A 14285-nucleotide genomic window follows, 5' to 3' on the forward strand; every position below is an offset into this window, starting at 1 on the left:
TCAGGGGGAAATCGTACACATCGTGGGATTGTGAGCACATCGCTATGTGTGTAGGCACCTTTAGTTCTCCACCATCGTGACATATATTAGATTATTTCACTGTACACGCTGAACTCATACTGTATCTGATGATCAGACATAGCTTGATGGTCATAACTATATAAGGAAACATTTTGGTACCAGTTACATGACTGTTTGAAACCTGTTACATAATACGTCAGAAGGTTTATGGCTGATACAGTTGGGCTCTTTAGGAATTTAATGTATATACACTGAAATGAAAATTGTATGACAAGCATTTATGAACCACTTTCACAAATACATAATGATTTATATGCATATATAAATACATATATATATATATATATACTCATCCCAGCAGAATGGCGGCACTCACTGGACTTAATCGAAATACACAGAAAAAAACTGCAGACACGCAGATAAGTTCCAACGTTTCATTCATTCACCATGGAACTTATCTGCGTGTCTGCAGTTTTTTTCTGTGTACTTCGATTAAGTCCAGTGAGTGCCGCCGTTCTACTGGGATGAGTATATAGTGTACTTTGATACACACGGAGGGCACCTGGGCACAGTGTTTTATACCTCTATGAAGAGTGCTGGCTGTCAGTTGGATATATATATATATATTATATATATATATATTTTAACCAGTTTATTTTTTTTATATTTTGCTGTTGTTTTCATACAGTATGTCGGTAAAGGTTAGGTTTGTTTAAATTAACATCAAATACCTAAATCTGAATACAGTGATCTTTCAAAAAAGTACTTCGCTCAATTCTATTCTGAATAACAATGATGCCGAGTACCCGTCATGGCTGGGATTCCTGATTTATCGCCTTGTGATACTGGTGTAGTCACTTTGTGTCTCTGGTGGCAATCTTAGACTCGATTTGTCAGAAATCTATGCCAGGACAGCATTATGGTTTATTAATAGATTATACTTTTAATTTACAATGTGTGCATTGCTGGTTAATTAGAAACTTTACAGTATGTATATGCAGTTCCCAAGCTGTGATCATGCCCCATGAAAGGCCATGATTAAACCTTCTTCTTTCTCTATATGCGCCGGCTTCTCGACAGTGAAATCCCAGTATGGGACTAATGATAGGTATCTAAATAACGATGCCTATTCATTAGCCTCCTGGCGAAATCCCACTGTCCGACATACCGATCGTAGGTAAGCCGGGCGTCGGGAGCGGATAGCCACGCGGGGGGGAGAGTTAGGTTTAGGGTCTCCAGGGGGGAATTAGGGTTAGGCCCCCCCCCACCGAGAGGGTTAGGGTTAGGCTAGGGGAAGGGAGGGTTAGGGGTCAGGCACCCCTGGGGAAAGGTTAGGGTTAGGCACCCCCCGGGAGGGTTAGGTTTAGGCACCCCTAAGGGAGGGTTAGGTTTAGGCACCCCTAAGGGAGGGTTAGGGGGTGGAGAGGGTTAGGGATAGCCTTTATACTTACCCTGTCGGGATCTCCATATGCCAGCATCAGTATTTCATCTGCCGGGCTCGGCAGTATATAACATACGGATTCCCTCTATACGATATATCTACCAATATTATAGTGAATCGTCTCAGTGATTTTTAATATATCTATATTTTTAGTGTAAATTATTCCCATTGTATTTTTTCAAGTACAAAACGAATCTAAATTATTTGTTGTGTCTTCATCATTGTTTTATATGCATTTATTTCTGTTTAAGTTCCATCTAGTGACCAGCCTAGTATCAGCTTAACTGAATACTCAGGCCTCGAAGTTATCTTCCCAAGGCGTCATGGGTAGGAGATAGTGGGGGTCTCTATTTTAGATCTCACATGGTCTCAGAATCCTCACCTAAACACAGCATTAATGGTAAGGACTCTGACCTAAATCTGCCATCATAAGATTACCTACGGTTCAGACCTTCAGATATGTTATGTGTTAACATATGTTATGTGTTAATGTTAGTACATGATTAGATAGCAGGGGGGTATCTACCCATTGGCCAGGATGGCACTAGCCAGGGGCACCGGCCAAAGGGGGGGACGCCTTCCGGCAGTGCCACCAGCAGCCAATGGGTGGACTAACCCGCTAGTCCCCCGGGCCCCAAGTGTAGGGCAGACCGCAGTGAGGGGCTGATTCAGACCCGCTTGCTAGCGCAGGACGCTCGCAAGTGGGTCGATGGTGCCGAATTGCGCATGACAGAGGGAGCTCCGTCGTGCGCATGCGCGAGACCCGAATAACGACAGCCAAGCCGTCGTTATGGGTCTCACACCAAAGGGGGCGTGCTGTCGATGGTGAGTGACAGCACGCCCCCTTTGGTGGGCGTGCCGGGGGCGTGGCTGCCAGACGGAGGCGTTCCCATGGGAACGCCTACCGTCTGAGTCCGGCCCCACTGACATCTGTAGTGATGTCAGTGGGAGTGATTTTGGCTCTGATAAAGCCAAAATCACTCCAGGGCTTGCGGTCACCGAGACCCTACCGCAGGGTCTCGTCGCAAGCCCGGTGGTCGCGATGGTCTTGACCGTCGCGACCATCATCATGGACGCTCGTTATAGCTGTGGGTGGTATGAGGGTGAGGCCGCTCCAAGTTGAGGGAGGAGGGCCCTGATTCAGAGCGAGCGCTCTGGTCAGAGCGTTCGGCTCTGAATCAGGCCCTGAGAGCGGTCTGCCCTACACAGCTTACAAACACACAGCCGCCAGCGTGTTTGTTATAGCAGCCAGCCAATGAGAGTCAGACAGACTCTCATTGGCTGCTGCGTCCATGGAGGGAGCAGGCTGGAGCTCACTCATGAGCTCTGCCCTCCGGCTCCCCCCCACATCATGACGTCTCTCCCATCCCATAGTGCAGAGCGAGAGCGGGCCCAGAGGAGTGGACAGCGGCAGTCGTTGGCAGGAACGGGGATCAGGTAAGTTGCTTTTTTTTTTTGTATAGGAGAACTACTACTGGGGGCACTGTATAGGTAGCGTACTGCTGGGGACACTGTATAGGGCGACTACTACTGGGGGCACTTTATAGGAGGACTACTACTGGGGCACTGTATAGGGACACTACTACTGGGGGCACTGCATAGGGGGGACTACTACTGGGGGCACTGTATAGGGAGACTACTACAGGGGGCACTTTATAGGAGGACTACTACTGGGGGCACTGTATAGGGGGACTACTACTGGGGGCACTGTATAGGGAGACTACTACTGGTGGCACTTTATAGGAGGACTACTACTGGGGGCACTGTATAGGGGGGACTACTACTGGGGGCACTTTATAGGAGGACTACTACTGGGGGCACTGTATAGGGGGACTACTACTGGGGGCACTGTATAGGGACACTACTACTGGGGGCACTGCATAGGGGGGACTACTACTGGGGGCACTGTATAGGGAGACTACTACAGGGGGCACTTTATAGGAGGACTACTACTGGGGGCACTGTATAGGAGGAGTACTACTGGGGGCACTGTATAGGGAGACTACTACTGGGGGCACTTTATAGGAGGACTACTACTGGGGGCACTGTATGGGGGACTACTACTGGGGGCACTTTATAGGGGGACTACTACTGGGGGCACTTTATAGGAGGACTACTACTGGGGGCACTTTATAGGAGGACTACTACTGGGGGCACTGCATACACCCCGTTAGATAGTGTTGTTTTCATGTGTGCATTCATGCTATTTGCATACATTGCATATTTCATATTGTAGGTTTTATGTTTGATTGGATTATTGAAAAATAGGAGTGGAAACTATGTCTAATTATATAGAACAAAGGGAAGCATAGTGAGGAGAGAACATTATTACTTGCCACCATATAGAAGGTGTAGTCCACACATTTCCCACTTTGATTGATAATGCCTTGTACAATCCGCCCATGGGTTTCATTGAAAAGACTTCGGGATATAAATCTATGTGAATCGAGTGTAATTTTGTACACCAAATCTGTGGAGATAAACACAAAAGTGTAAAAACAAAATGTCATTAATTTTAGCACATCAGAAATTCAATTAGCTTTCAGCCCCTCTAACTTACCAAACCTTTGCTCTTTGTTTCCATCAGATTTTATATATATCTCAAAACAAAACTTTGCAGCAACGCACACTGTTTCTTTGTTGTTCAGTTTGCAATTTTTCTTTTCAATATTAATGGTGTTCGGGTCAAACTGTAATATCACTTCAACTTCTGCAACATCGCGAGACCTAGGGAAAGCGCTAAACTCATTTATTGCTTCAACACCCGCAGTCTCGAAAGTACTAATTCAAGGTAGAGTATGTCATAGCTACGTGTTTCAGTACAATGGTCAGCCAAATTGTGAAGTATTTACTGAATAGCTTTCCAACCAGTACCTGTGTCAAAATGTATCAATTATATACTTAAGTTTAGCTTATCAGAGTATTTATTGTTAAACACACAATACAGAGTTACAGTTAGGCTTGGAATAATACAATACATTTAGCACAGGGGGCAGAGACACTAAGACACAGGGATCAACTACACTTCAAAGCAGCAAAATTAGCTCTAGTTGAAGTTTTCCTACACATACTGTAAAACAATGTCTGCACATTGTACAAAGCCCTATGCATTCAAAGTTTACTCGGAGTATTGACTCTACTGTATTATGTCAATTAGTTTTATGACTTTCAAACACATTTATCTTTTTTACACATACAAAAAAAAATTCCAAAATGAAGTGCATTTAACAATCAGAGTGGTGTTACAGTAAATTCTTCTTCACGACAGCTTGTGGTGAAAGCAAAGGTCAATTTATTTAAAGGGTCCAGTCATGATATGACTTTTTGTAAATAGTTATAACTTCATTGTGCCACCACATAACCCCCCCTTTCAACATGGGTTTTCAAAGTCATGGAACCCTATTGGAATTAGTACAAATTCCAATAATCCCCTGCTCAAGAATATATTCTGTACATACCAAAAAAGTGCAGCACCTCCAGCTCCTCCGATTGTTACGTCTGTCAGACCATCTCCGTTTAAGTCCAATTGTCCATGAATAGATTGACCAAAAAATTTTACTTTTTTTCCGTCCCCGCCTGAAGGAATGCGCTGTCCATAAAATACAAAAGGTTTTATAGTTGTAATGAACTATGCAACGTACAGTAATCAGAACATTGCTGTATGCAAAAAGTCTCAAATAACTAATAAACTCAAAATTTAAAATGGCATACTTAACCAAAGGGGTAAAATTCACGGTTCTACAGACTTTACACCGCAGTATACTGTATATTTATTTTTCGGTGTAATGTAGAGAATAACTGAATACTGTAGGCAACAGAGATTTTATCTGCAACTTCAACTTTGCTGCAAATGGACTCGATTTTGGCATCCAAACCTCCGGATTTAATCTCACTGAGAGCCCTGGTAGACCCGGTGCTGGTGGCGCCCATGGCCGCAGGAGGAGGCACAGCTAGGCCCCTTTGTATATTTGTTTTAACAATATTGATTCTTCTCCAACGTTTAGCAGTGGCTTGCGCTCTGGGTGCATGGCCGTGGCATAGTGGAGGCATGACCAGGGCATAGCTGGGTATGGCTATGCCTTCCTGTGTGATGATTAACAGCTGCTTCCAATGTGTACAACTCCATTGTACTAAGCCTTGGAGAGAGATAAACTACCAAAAAAACAGATTCTGTAATTTTTCAAAAACTGTAAAATGACAATTAGGAGGTGATTGGTTGGTACGTTATCTCTGCCCACTTTATCTCTATCCAAGGCTTAGTACAAAGGGTTCTTAAAGTAACAACCAATCAGCTCCTAACTGCCTTTTTTCAAACATCCTGTAATTGGTTGGTACTTTGGACCTCATTCAGAGCCGGTCGCACAGAGCGTGCGGTCGGTCTGAATGAGGGGAGGACGTCTTGAATTTTCAAGACGTCCTCCTTTGCGGTGGTAAGGCTGTGGGTTAACACCCACAGCCTTACGACCGCCTAAGGTGATGGTCGCGATGGTCAAGACCATCGCGACCATCGGAGCTTACGACGAGACCCTAGGGTAGGGTCTCCATTGTCGTAAGTCCCGGAGAGCTTTCGGCTCTGTCTGAGCTGGAAGCTCTCCACTGACATCACTAGTGATGTCAGTGGGGCTGCCCCCAAACGGTAGGCGTTCCCATGGGAACGTCCCCGTTTGGGCTGCCACCCCCCCGGCCCGCCTTCCAAACGGGGCGAGCTGTCAATCAACATTGACAGCTCGCCCCCTTTGGATTGAGACCCGCTACGACCGGCGCAGTTGGTCGTAGCGGGTCTCACGCATGCGCACGACGGTGCCGGCGCCGTCGTGCGCATGCTCTGTGGGGGGCCATCGACCCGGTCCGAGCGCATCGGCGCTAACGACCGGGTCTGAATGACCCTCTTTATCTCTCTCCACTTTATCTCTCTCCAAAGCTTAGTACATCTCTCCCAATGTTAGTAACCCCCTAAACAGCGGTGTATTAAGAGAGAAGGGTGCCCGTGTGTATTCCCCATCCGGGTCCCCCTCCTCTCTCCCCCCGGTGGCTGGCTGCGCACTGACCACAGCAGCAGCTCTTAGTCTGTGCCCAGAGTCTACTGTGCATGTGCAGGTCACTGGGAAAATGGCGTACTGCTGTTTTCCCGGTGATCTCCCTACTGCGCATGCGCAAAATGCTGGGAAAATGAAAATTGTAAAGGTGTTTTCTGCAGCACTACAGCCCACGTGGGACTTCAGTGGGGTAAGTATTAAAAAATATGGGTGCAGGGTGTGTGGTGTGGGCCCCCCTGGACCCAGGGGCCCGTGTGCGCCGCACACGCTGCACCCATTATAGATACACCCCTGCCCCTAAATGTACTTTATTAACGTTACCATGTAACACATTAAAGGAGCATCAAGCATTGGGCTTGTAAATTTTAGTTTTCCACAATTTTCTACTAAGACCAGGTTCATTCTGTTCTTTTTGTTTTCTTCTTTTTACTAAATCATGAATGGGGAACCTCAGGCCCAAGGGCCATATAAGGACCCCAAAATCGTTTGATCTGGCCCTCAGAGCTTTTTTCTGCTAGCCTCATCTGGCTAGCGTGGTGCCTAGAATGGCACTCGGCAGCAAGAATTTATGCAGCTGTGCCACCTGGGCCATCCTTAGAACACTTCAGATGGTCACACCACTGCCCTTACAGCTCCCGGGAGCATCCTCAGGATGCTCCAGGCGTTGCTGTAATCACCGGCGATTGTGGCCCCACCCCCGTGTGACATCACACGGAGGGGGTGCGGTCTGCACCGGGCCCGCGAATAATGTCATATATATCAAAATGGCCCTCGGCACAAAAAAGGTTCCCCACCCCTGTACTAAATAAATGAGGGCCAACAGTGGCTGCTGGTGCTTGTGTCTCTATATAAGATCAGCGGTAAACTGGAAGTATTTCTCAAATTGATAAAAGAAATATAAAACCATTTTTTAATTACATAAGTACAATGGGTGACAGATACCTGAGCAAATTCTTTCCTTATTGACTTTCCACTCCCGTGATAAATATACACAGCTCCCCGATGGTCTCCTTCTAATGGAGCCCCAATGGCTACATCATTGTATCCATCAAGGTTGAGATCCTTCACCGCTTCTATAGCAGTCCCGAAGCGAGCTCCACACGGCTCATTCTCCATCTCTTCTTTACAGGTTTGGTTTAAAGGTTCCAAACTCATTTCATGTTTAAATGTATTCTGTGAATACAAAATATCTGTTATTATCAAATGTCTTCCTAATAAATGCAGTAATTGCTCTTCAACTGAAAGCATATCTTTACTGCGAATACTACGGAATTCTGTATTCCTCCACTTTCAAAACAACCATAAGAAACATTCTGAGGAAGGAACGCGTCACGCTAATTAAATGGGGCTTTATCGGAAGAATACTGTCTGCTTTTATTTAAAACATAACAATATCCGGACACAGAATAAAGTAGTGGCACACTAGAATGATGAGACCAGCTAGAGAATGATAAGTCTTGGGCCCACAAAGAACTGATGACTTGAGCATAAAATCGGCTATCCTATATATTAGACTCTCTGTAAGGAAAAAGTGGGACTTATTTTCCAACGATGAAGTGCTTTAACTGTTGGATAGACTGTCTCACCTATGTGGAAATAAGATAATGAAATCATAATCACTATAACCTATTTGGAATTATAACAGTACTATATGTGGGCTTCTGATTATTGCCATATTTATAGTAGAGATGTGCGAGTTCGGATTTACTCGGTTCTTTTCGCCACATTAGCGCAAGTTCGGATTTATCTTATTGGCTATCCAAAACACGTGACAGCTGGATAGCCAATATGATGCCGTTTTTAAAATCCGAGTAAAACCGAACCACACATATCTAATTTATAGTTACAATTTTTAAAATGATATCTGGCCTTCCTTTTTTTATACTTGTTATGTTAATAAGGTTCTTTTTCTAGATTTAATATATTATATATATACAGTCAGGTCCATAAATATTGGGACATTGACAGAATTTTCAGATTTTGGCCTCTATTCACCACCACAATGGTTTTGCAATGAAACAAACAAGATGTGCTTTAACTGCAGACTTTCAGATTTAATTTGAGGGTAATTACATCCAAATCGGGTGAACGGCGTAGGAATTACAACAGTTTCAATATGTGCCTCCCACTTTTTAAGGGACCAAAAGTAATGGGACTATCAACTCAAAAGCTATTTCATGGACAGGTGTGAGCTATTCTCTCGTTATTTCATTATCAATTAAGCAGGTAAAAGGTCTGGAGTTGATTCTAGGTGTGACATTTGCATTTGGAATCAGTTGCTATCAACTCTCAATATGAGATCCAAAGAGCTGTCACTATCAGTGAAGCAAGCCATCATTAGGCTGAAAAATCAAAACAAACCCATCAGAGAGATAGCAAAAACATTAGGTGTGGCCAAATCAACTGTTTGGAACATTCTTAAAAAGAAAGAACGCACCGGAGAGCTCAGCAACACCAAAAGACCCGGAAGACCACGGAAAACAATTGTGGTGGATGACGAAAGAATTATTTCCCTGGTGAAGAAAAACTCCTTCACAACAGTTGGCCAAATCAAGAACACTCTCCAGGAGGTAGATGTATATGTGTCAAAGTCAACAATCAAGAGAAGACTTCACAAGAGTGAATATAGAGGGTTCACCACAAGATGCAAACCATTGGTGAGCCACAAAAACAGGAAGACCAGATTAGAGTTTGCCAAACAACATCTAAAAAAGCCATTACAGTTCTGGAACAACATCCTATGGACAGATGAGACAAAGATCAACTTGTACCAGAGTGATGGGAAGAGAAGAGAAGTAAAGGAACTGCTCATGATCCAAAACATACCACCTCATCAGTGAAGCATGGTGGTGGTAGTGTCATGGCGTGGGCATTTATGGCTGCCAATGGAACTGGTTCCCTTGTATTTATTGATGATGTGACTGCTGACAAAAGCAGGAGAATGAATTCTGAAGTGTTTTGGGCAATATTATATGCTCATATTCAGTCAAATACTTCAGAACTCATTGGACGGCGCTTCACAGTGCAGATGGACAATGACCCGAAGCATACTGCAAAAGCAAACAAAGAGTTTTTTAAGGCTAAAAAGTGGAATGTTATGCAATGGCCAAGTCAATCCCCTGACCTGAATCCGATTGAGCATGCATTTCACTTGATGAAGACAAAACTGAAGGGAAAATGCCCCAAGAACAAGCAGGAACTGAAGACATTTGCAGTAGAGGCCTGGCAGAGCATCACCAGGGATGAAACCCAGCGTCTGGTGATGTCTATGCGTTCCAGACTTCAGGCTGTAATTGCCTGCAAAGGATTTGCAACAAAGTATTAAAAAGTGAAAGTTAGATTAAGGATTGTTTAGTTTGTCCCATTACTTTTGGCCCCTTAAAAAGTGGAGGCACATATAGAAACCGTTGTAATTCCTACACCGTTCACCTGATTTGGCCAAAATATGAAATTTCTGTCAATGTCCCAATATTTATGGACCTGACTGTATATATATATATATATATATATACATACATACATACATACACACACACACAGAGAGAGAGAGAGAGAGATATGTATGTATATGTCTGGCACTCACTTTGTTGCACTTTGTTGCATGGGAGGATACTGCTACCTGTTGCCCTCCTGCATGAACTGAGAGCTAGGCTCAGGAATACAATGTAGATGCTGGATAGAGGCACCACTCAGGGATCATTTGAAACAGTGGAAAACACACACACAGTTTTAATATGGCCACTCTGGTGAGATTGCAAAAAGCACTGTCCCATCGCCTCTATAAAGATTGCTATGCCATACCTCTTCCTAAAGTGCTGTTGCCTATATGAAATGGGCCTGTCTATCTGGTAATGGGAACTTGCACATTGTTTCCATCTCTTTGGGTTGGGGGGGGGAATTGGGGGCTGGGTTCGGGGGTCCTGTGTGTGAATGATATGTGAGCTTCCATTCATCTGTCAAAAACAGAACAGATCCATGTCTTAAACCTTAATAATAAACTGGGTGTAGCTACAATCTGATCGCAATTTGAAACTACAATCAGGAGCTCTGAGATGGTTACAGTAGATTGCTGTTAATGAAATTTTGTCAAGTCACTATAATGATTAATTAATTTTATCTACCTCGCTGTCTCAGACTCTCACTCGTGCAGCCTTCAGTGCTTCCAACGCTCGCTCAAAATTCACTTACTCACTAAAGCCTACCAGACTGGTGCCTGATTCCTACCCGCACTAGACCTAAAAAGAAAACGCAGCAATCCACTATTTTATACCTCATATATCCTATAAACGTAAACCTTTCCTTGTTCATGTTTTTCTGTTCCCATAAACATTGGCGCACCAACCAGAAGGATGTCACTAACGGAATCACCATCCACATCCATTGTGGTAAGCACGCTGCCAAAATAAGAGCCAATCTGAAGAAAAGAAACAATGCATTAATGTAAAGAAAACAGTCAGATTAGGTAAATCTAATGCAAATAACTTGGTGTAGATTATGTCAGTCAGGTTACAATTTACAAGTTCCTGGTTAATTAACAGATACATTGTTGGAATTAAGAAATCAGCGCACAGAATGGTTGCCTCAAGTGTGCGTAGGAGATATGTTAAATACGAGAACAATGCTACAATCAGTTAATTGGCTGTTCAGGAAGACACTTACCTGCTCCCCATTTAATGTTGTAAGTATATTAATTTTCTTTCCGTTCATTTTGTAGATGATAACTTGGCCGGTGTGGTTGTATCGTGGTTGCCCAGCAATGTAGATTTCCTCTCCATTTATAAATGCAGAACTTACAGTATAACCTATAAGATATAAAGAGGCCAAATTCCCAATTAATATGACTGGATTTTAGATCAAGAACGTATGTACATTTAGAGGTTACTTTAACTGTTTTTGAGTGAAACATAGTGAGGAACATGATATAGTGCAGCATTGTGCCTACCCAATATTAGCATGATAAACGTTTACCTGTATCCTCAGTCACAGTGTTTGCTGGACCAATATTCAGCCTATCGATTAACTAGGAACATCACAAGTGTCTACGGATTGCTTGGCTGAAGTCTTTTAAATATTAGTCACACCCACAAAATGGCTGCCTCCATTATGTGTAAGTGATGAGTACTGTACACCTTATGTTTGAGCATAAGGAAGGATTGACAGACTTGATGATCCACATTTTAGGTCTTCAGTTGAAAGCTGACCCTACTACTTAGGCCAGTGTGTAACTGAGATCAGGAAAGTGTTGCTCAGTCAGATATGGAGTATACTGTAGATCATTGTCCATCTATGACGTAAGGTTTCCTGAATTACTAGGGAGCTCCCGAAAATGTTGTTCCTTTAAATTGTTTTGGTCTAGACACAGACACTTTTAGGAAGACCCCACAGTGACCAGCAATGTAGAGTGCATCCTGTCACTGTCTGAAGCTGCATTTGATGTTGTCATCAGAAATCCTAAAGCTTCAATTGTTGTGTGCAATGTACTGTATAGACAAAACAGGAATGTGCACACAGCATCCCATGGGAGAAAACATAGCACCTGTTTCCTGCATTGTAGAAGCATTCGTTGTGTTTCGTAGACGTGCTGCCTCAAAAAGCAGTCCGTGATATTGTCCTTTCATTACTCAGATTTTTACAGTGTATGGGACAACATCTTCTTTCCGTAAAACAGATATTGAAGTATTAAATGTTGGCAATGTTTAGATCAAAAGTAGGCAACTCGTAGGCCTCCGTGTGGTGGGAACTGGAAGGGCCAGCGTGGTGCTCAGAAAGCACCTGTTTATTTTACCTGTCTACTATTTCTCATATATTTCACTCAAGAATACTAGTCATTCTAATTTTAGGACAATGGGATCGGGAAATTGAACTGATGTTTCTTTGCTTAATGGTGAATAGTGCATGGGACTGTACGAGAGTGGTTCAATAAATAAGGTAATAAGACATCTAATTGCATACATTGATTCAACTCGTACATATACAGTACGAGGGCTGATTGAAAAGTAATGAGACTGCCTTTGTTTTTCTGTCCCATACATTGATGTGTCTGAACCTGCGATTGGACTGCCGTAGTCGTCTTTGTTTGATCACAGCGAGTGGAAGATCTTCGTGGGTTTCGTCATGGAGGATGAGGAAGACGTGTCTGTGATAGTACGTCAGAGATGTGTGACTGAAATTTGTGTTAAACTTGGAAAATGCGGAAATTAAACTTATGAAATGTTACGGCAAGCATACGGTGGAGGGTGGAGAAACAATTAGCCGTGCTGCAGTATTTCGGTGGTGGACGCACTTTAAATAGGGTAATACACGAGTGACTGACTAAGCTTTTTCTAGGAGACCATCCACCGTGGTTACAGATGTCCAGCAAATTGTGACAAAGGAACTGAAAATGCATCACGTGTGTGTGCCTGGTAGGTACCCAGAAATCTCACAGAAGAGCAAATGCAACAACGAGTTGACTCATTCAAGAACACTGTTCGAATGTCGGAGAGGATACCCGATTTCCTGACATCAATTTTAATGTGTGACAAATGGATTCGTCATTATGAACCGGAGTCCAAACAACAGTTCAGTGTATGGAAACACTCGAATTCACCTCTGCCCCAAAAATTCTGTGTGATTCCTTAGGCGTGTGAAAAGTCATGCTTCTGCTGTTCTTTGATGCACACAGTATGATCCTACAGCACTGGGTTCCCCGTGGACAGACAATTAATGGTGACTACTATGCAAACGTCCTGAAAACCCAATTGCGTGGAGCCAAGAGGAAGAAAAGACATTTGCTGAAGAAACAGTGGTTTATGCTCCAAGACAATGCCCGACCACATGTTGCTGCTGTTGCATTGACAGTACTGACTGAAATTAATGGGACAGCATTGGAACACCCTCCAACTAGCCCAGACTTTATGCCCTGTGACTTCTGGACATCCCAAACCTGAAAAAATTACTGCGTGAAAAGAAGTTCTCAACAGATGATGAAGTGAAAAATGCCACAGCTGCAACACTAGAAGTAATGTCACAAAACAGTCTACCGCACGTCTTTGAATCGTTGTTGAAACACTGTAAAAAATATATTGAATGTGAACAACACTACTTTGAAAAAGAAAAATGTTAAGATCCTGTGGAGTCATCTAATTCTGAATTTTTCCACATAGTCCCTGTACTTGTCTACTGTTAGTATTTGTTCCAATGGTACACCAAAGCATCTATCACGGCATAGCAGAAATCAGTGTCAGGTGCCTGAAGCCAGGACATGACGGCTTGCTGAATTTTATTTGCACCCAGGTGCTTCTTCAATTTTTCATAGAGATGGAAATCACTCAGTGCCAGGTCAGGGCTGTAGGAAGGATGGTCCAGTACCTGGTCCAATGGGATCAGGTCACAATCCAGGCAAAGGGGTCTTCTGACACCTGTCAGAATCCTGGAGCTGACATCTCGAACACCGGCATCCCAAAGGTAATAGCAGGGTTGGGGGGAGGGGTTAAGGTTAGGCACTAGGGGGAGGGTTAGGCACTAAGGGGGGGAGGGTTAGGTTTAGGCTGCGGTGAGGGAGGGTTAGGGTAGGAGAAGGGTTATGATACCTACTGACAGGTGTCGGGATGCCAGCATCAAAATTTGGACCACTGGGATCCCAAGCACCAACATCCCGTATCCAACCCCCTCCCAATGGATGCGGCGTAACAACTCACACATGCAGTTAGCTGAATGTGGGCTGGCATTATCATGCAGCAATACGATGTCTGTTTGCAGCAACCCAGGTTGTTTTTGATGAATTGTCCTCTGCAGGGCCGGCTCCA

The 14285-nt window shown here is 43.8% G+C and overlaps 1 protein-coding gene across 1 annotated transcript in view; it reads right to left on the reverse strand.

Annotated features, from left to right (window-relative positions):
- Window positions 1-14285, reverse strand: part of ITGA1 (integrin subunit alpha 1) — a 144344-nt gene that overhangs the window by 51098 nt on the left and 78961 nt on the right. Inside the window, exons 12-17 of the mRNA XM_088469455.1 lie at window positions 11158-11300; window positions 10769-10912; window positions 7441-7671; window positions 4921-5051; window positions 4023-4189; window positions 3799-3932 (exon numbers count right to left, since the gene is read on the reverse strand). Coding sequence (XP_088325581.1) covers window positions 3799-3932; window positions 4023-4189; window positions 4921-5051; window positions 7441-7671; window positions 10769-10912; window positions 11158-11300 — 950 coding nt within the window. The remainder of the gene's footprint in view (window positions 1-3798; window positions 3933-4022; window positions 4190-4920; window positions 5052-7440; window positions 7672-10768; window positions 10913-11157; window positions 11301-14285) is intronic.

The sequence above is a fragment of the Taudactylus pleione genome, unplaced genomic scaffold (genome assembly GCF_031769625.1).
Source record: "Taudactylus pleione unplaced genomic scaffold, aTauple2 ptg000092l, whole genome shotgun sequence".
NCBI classification, from domain to species: Eukaryota; Metazoa; Chordata; class Amphibia; order Anura; family Myobatrachidae; genus Taudactylus; species Taudactylus pleione.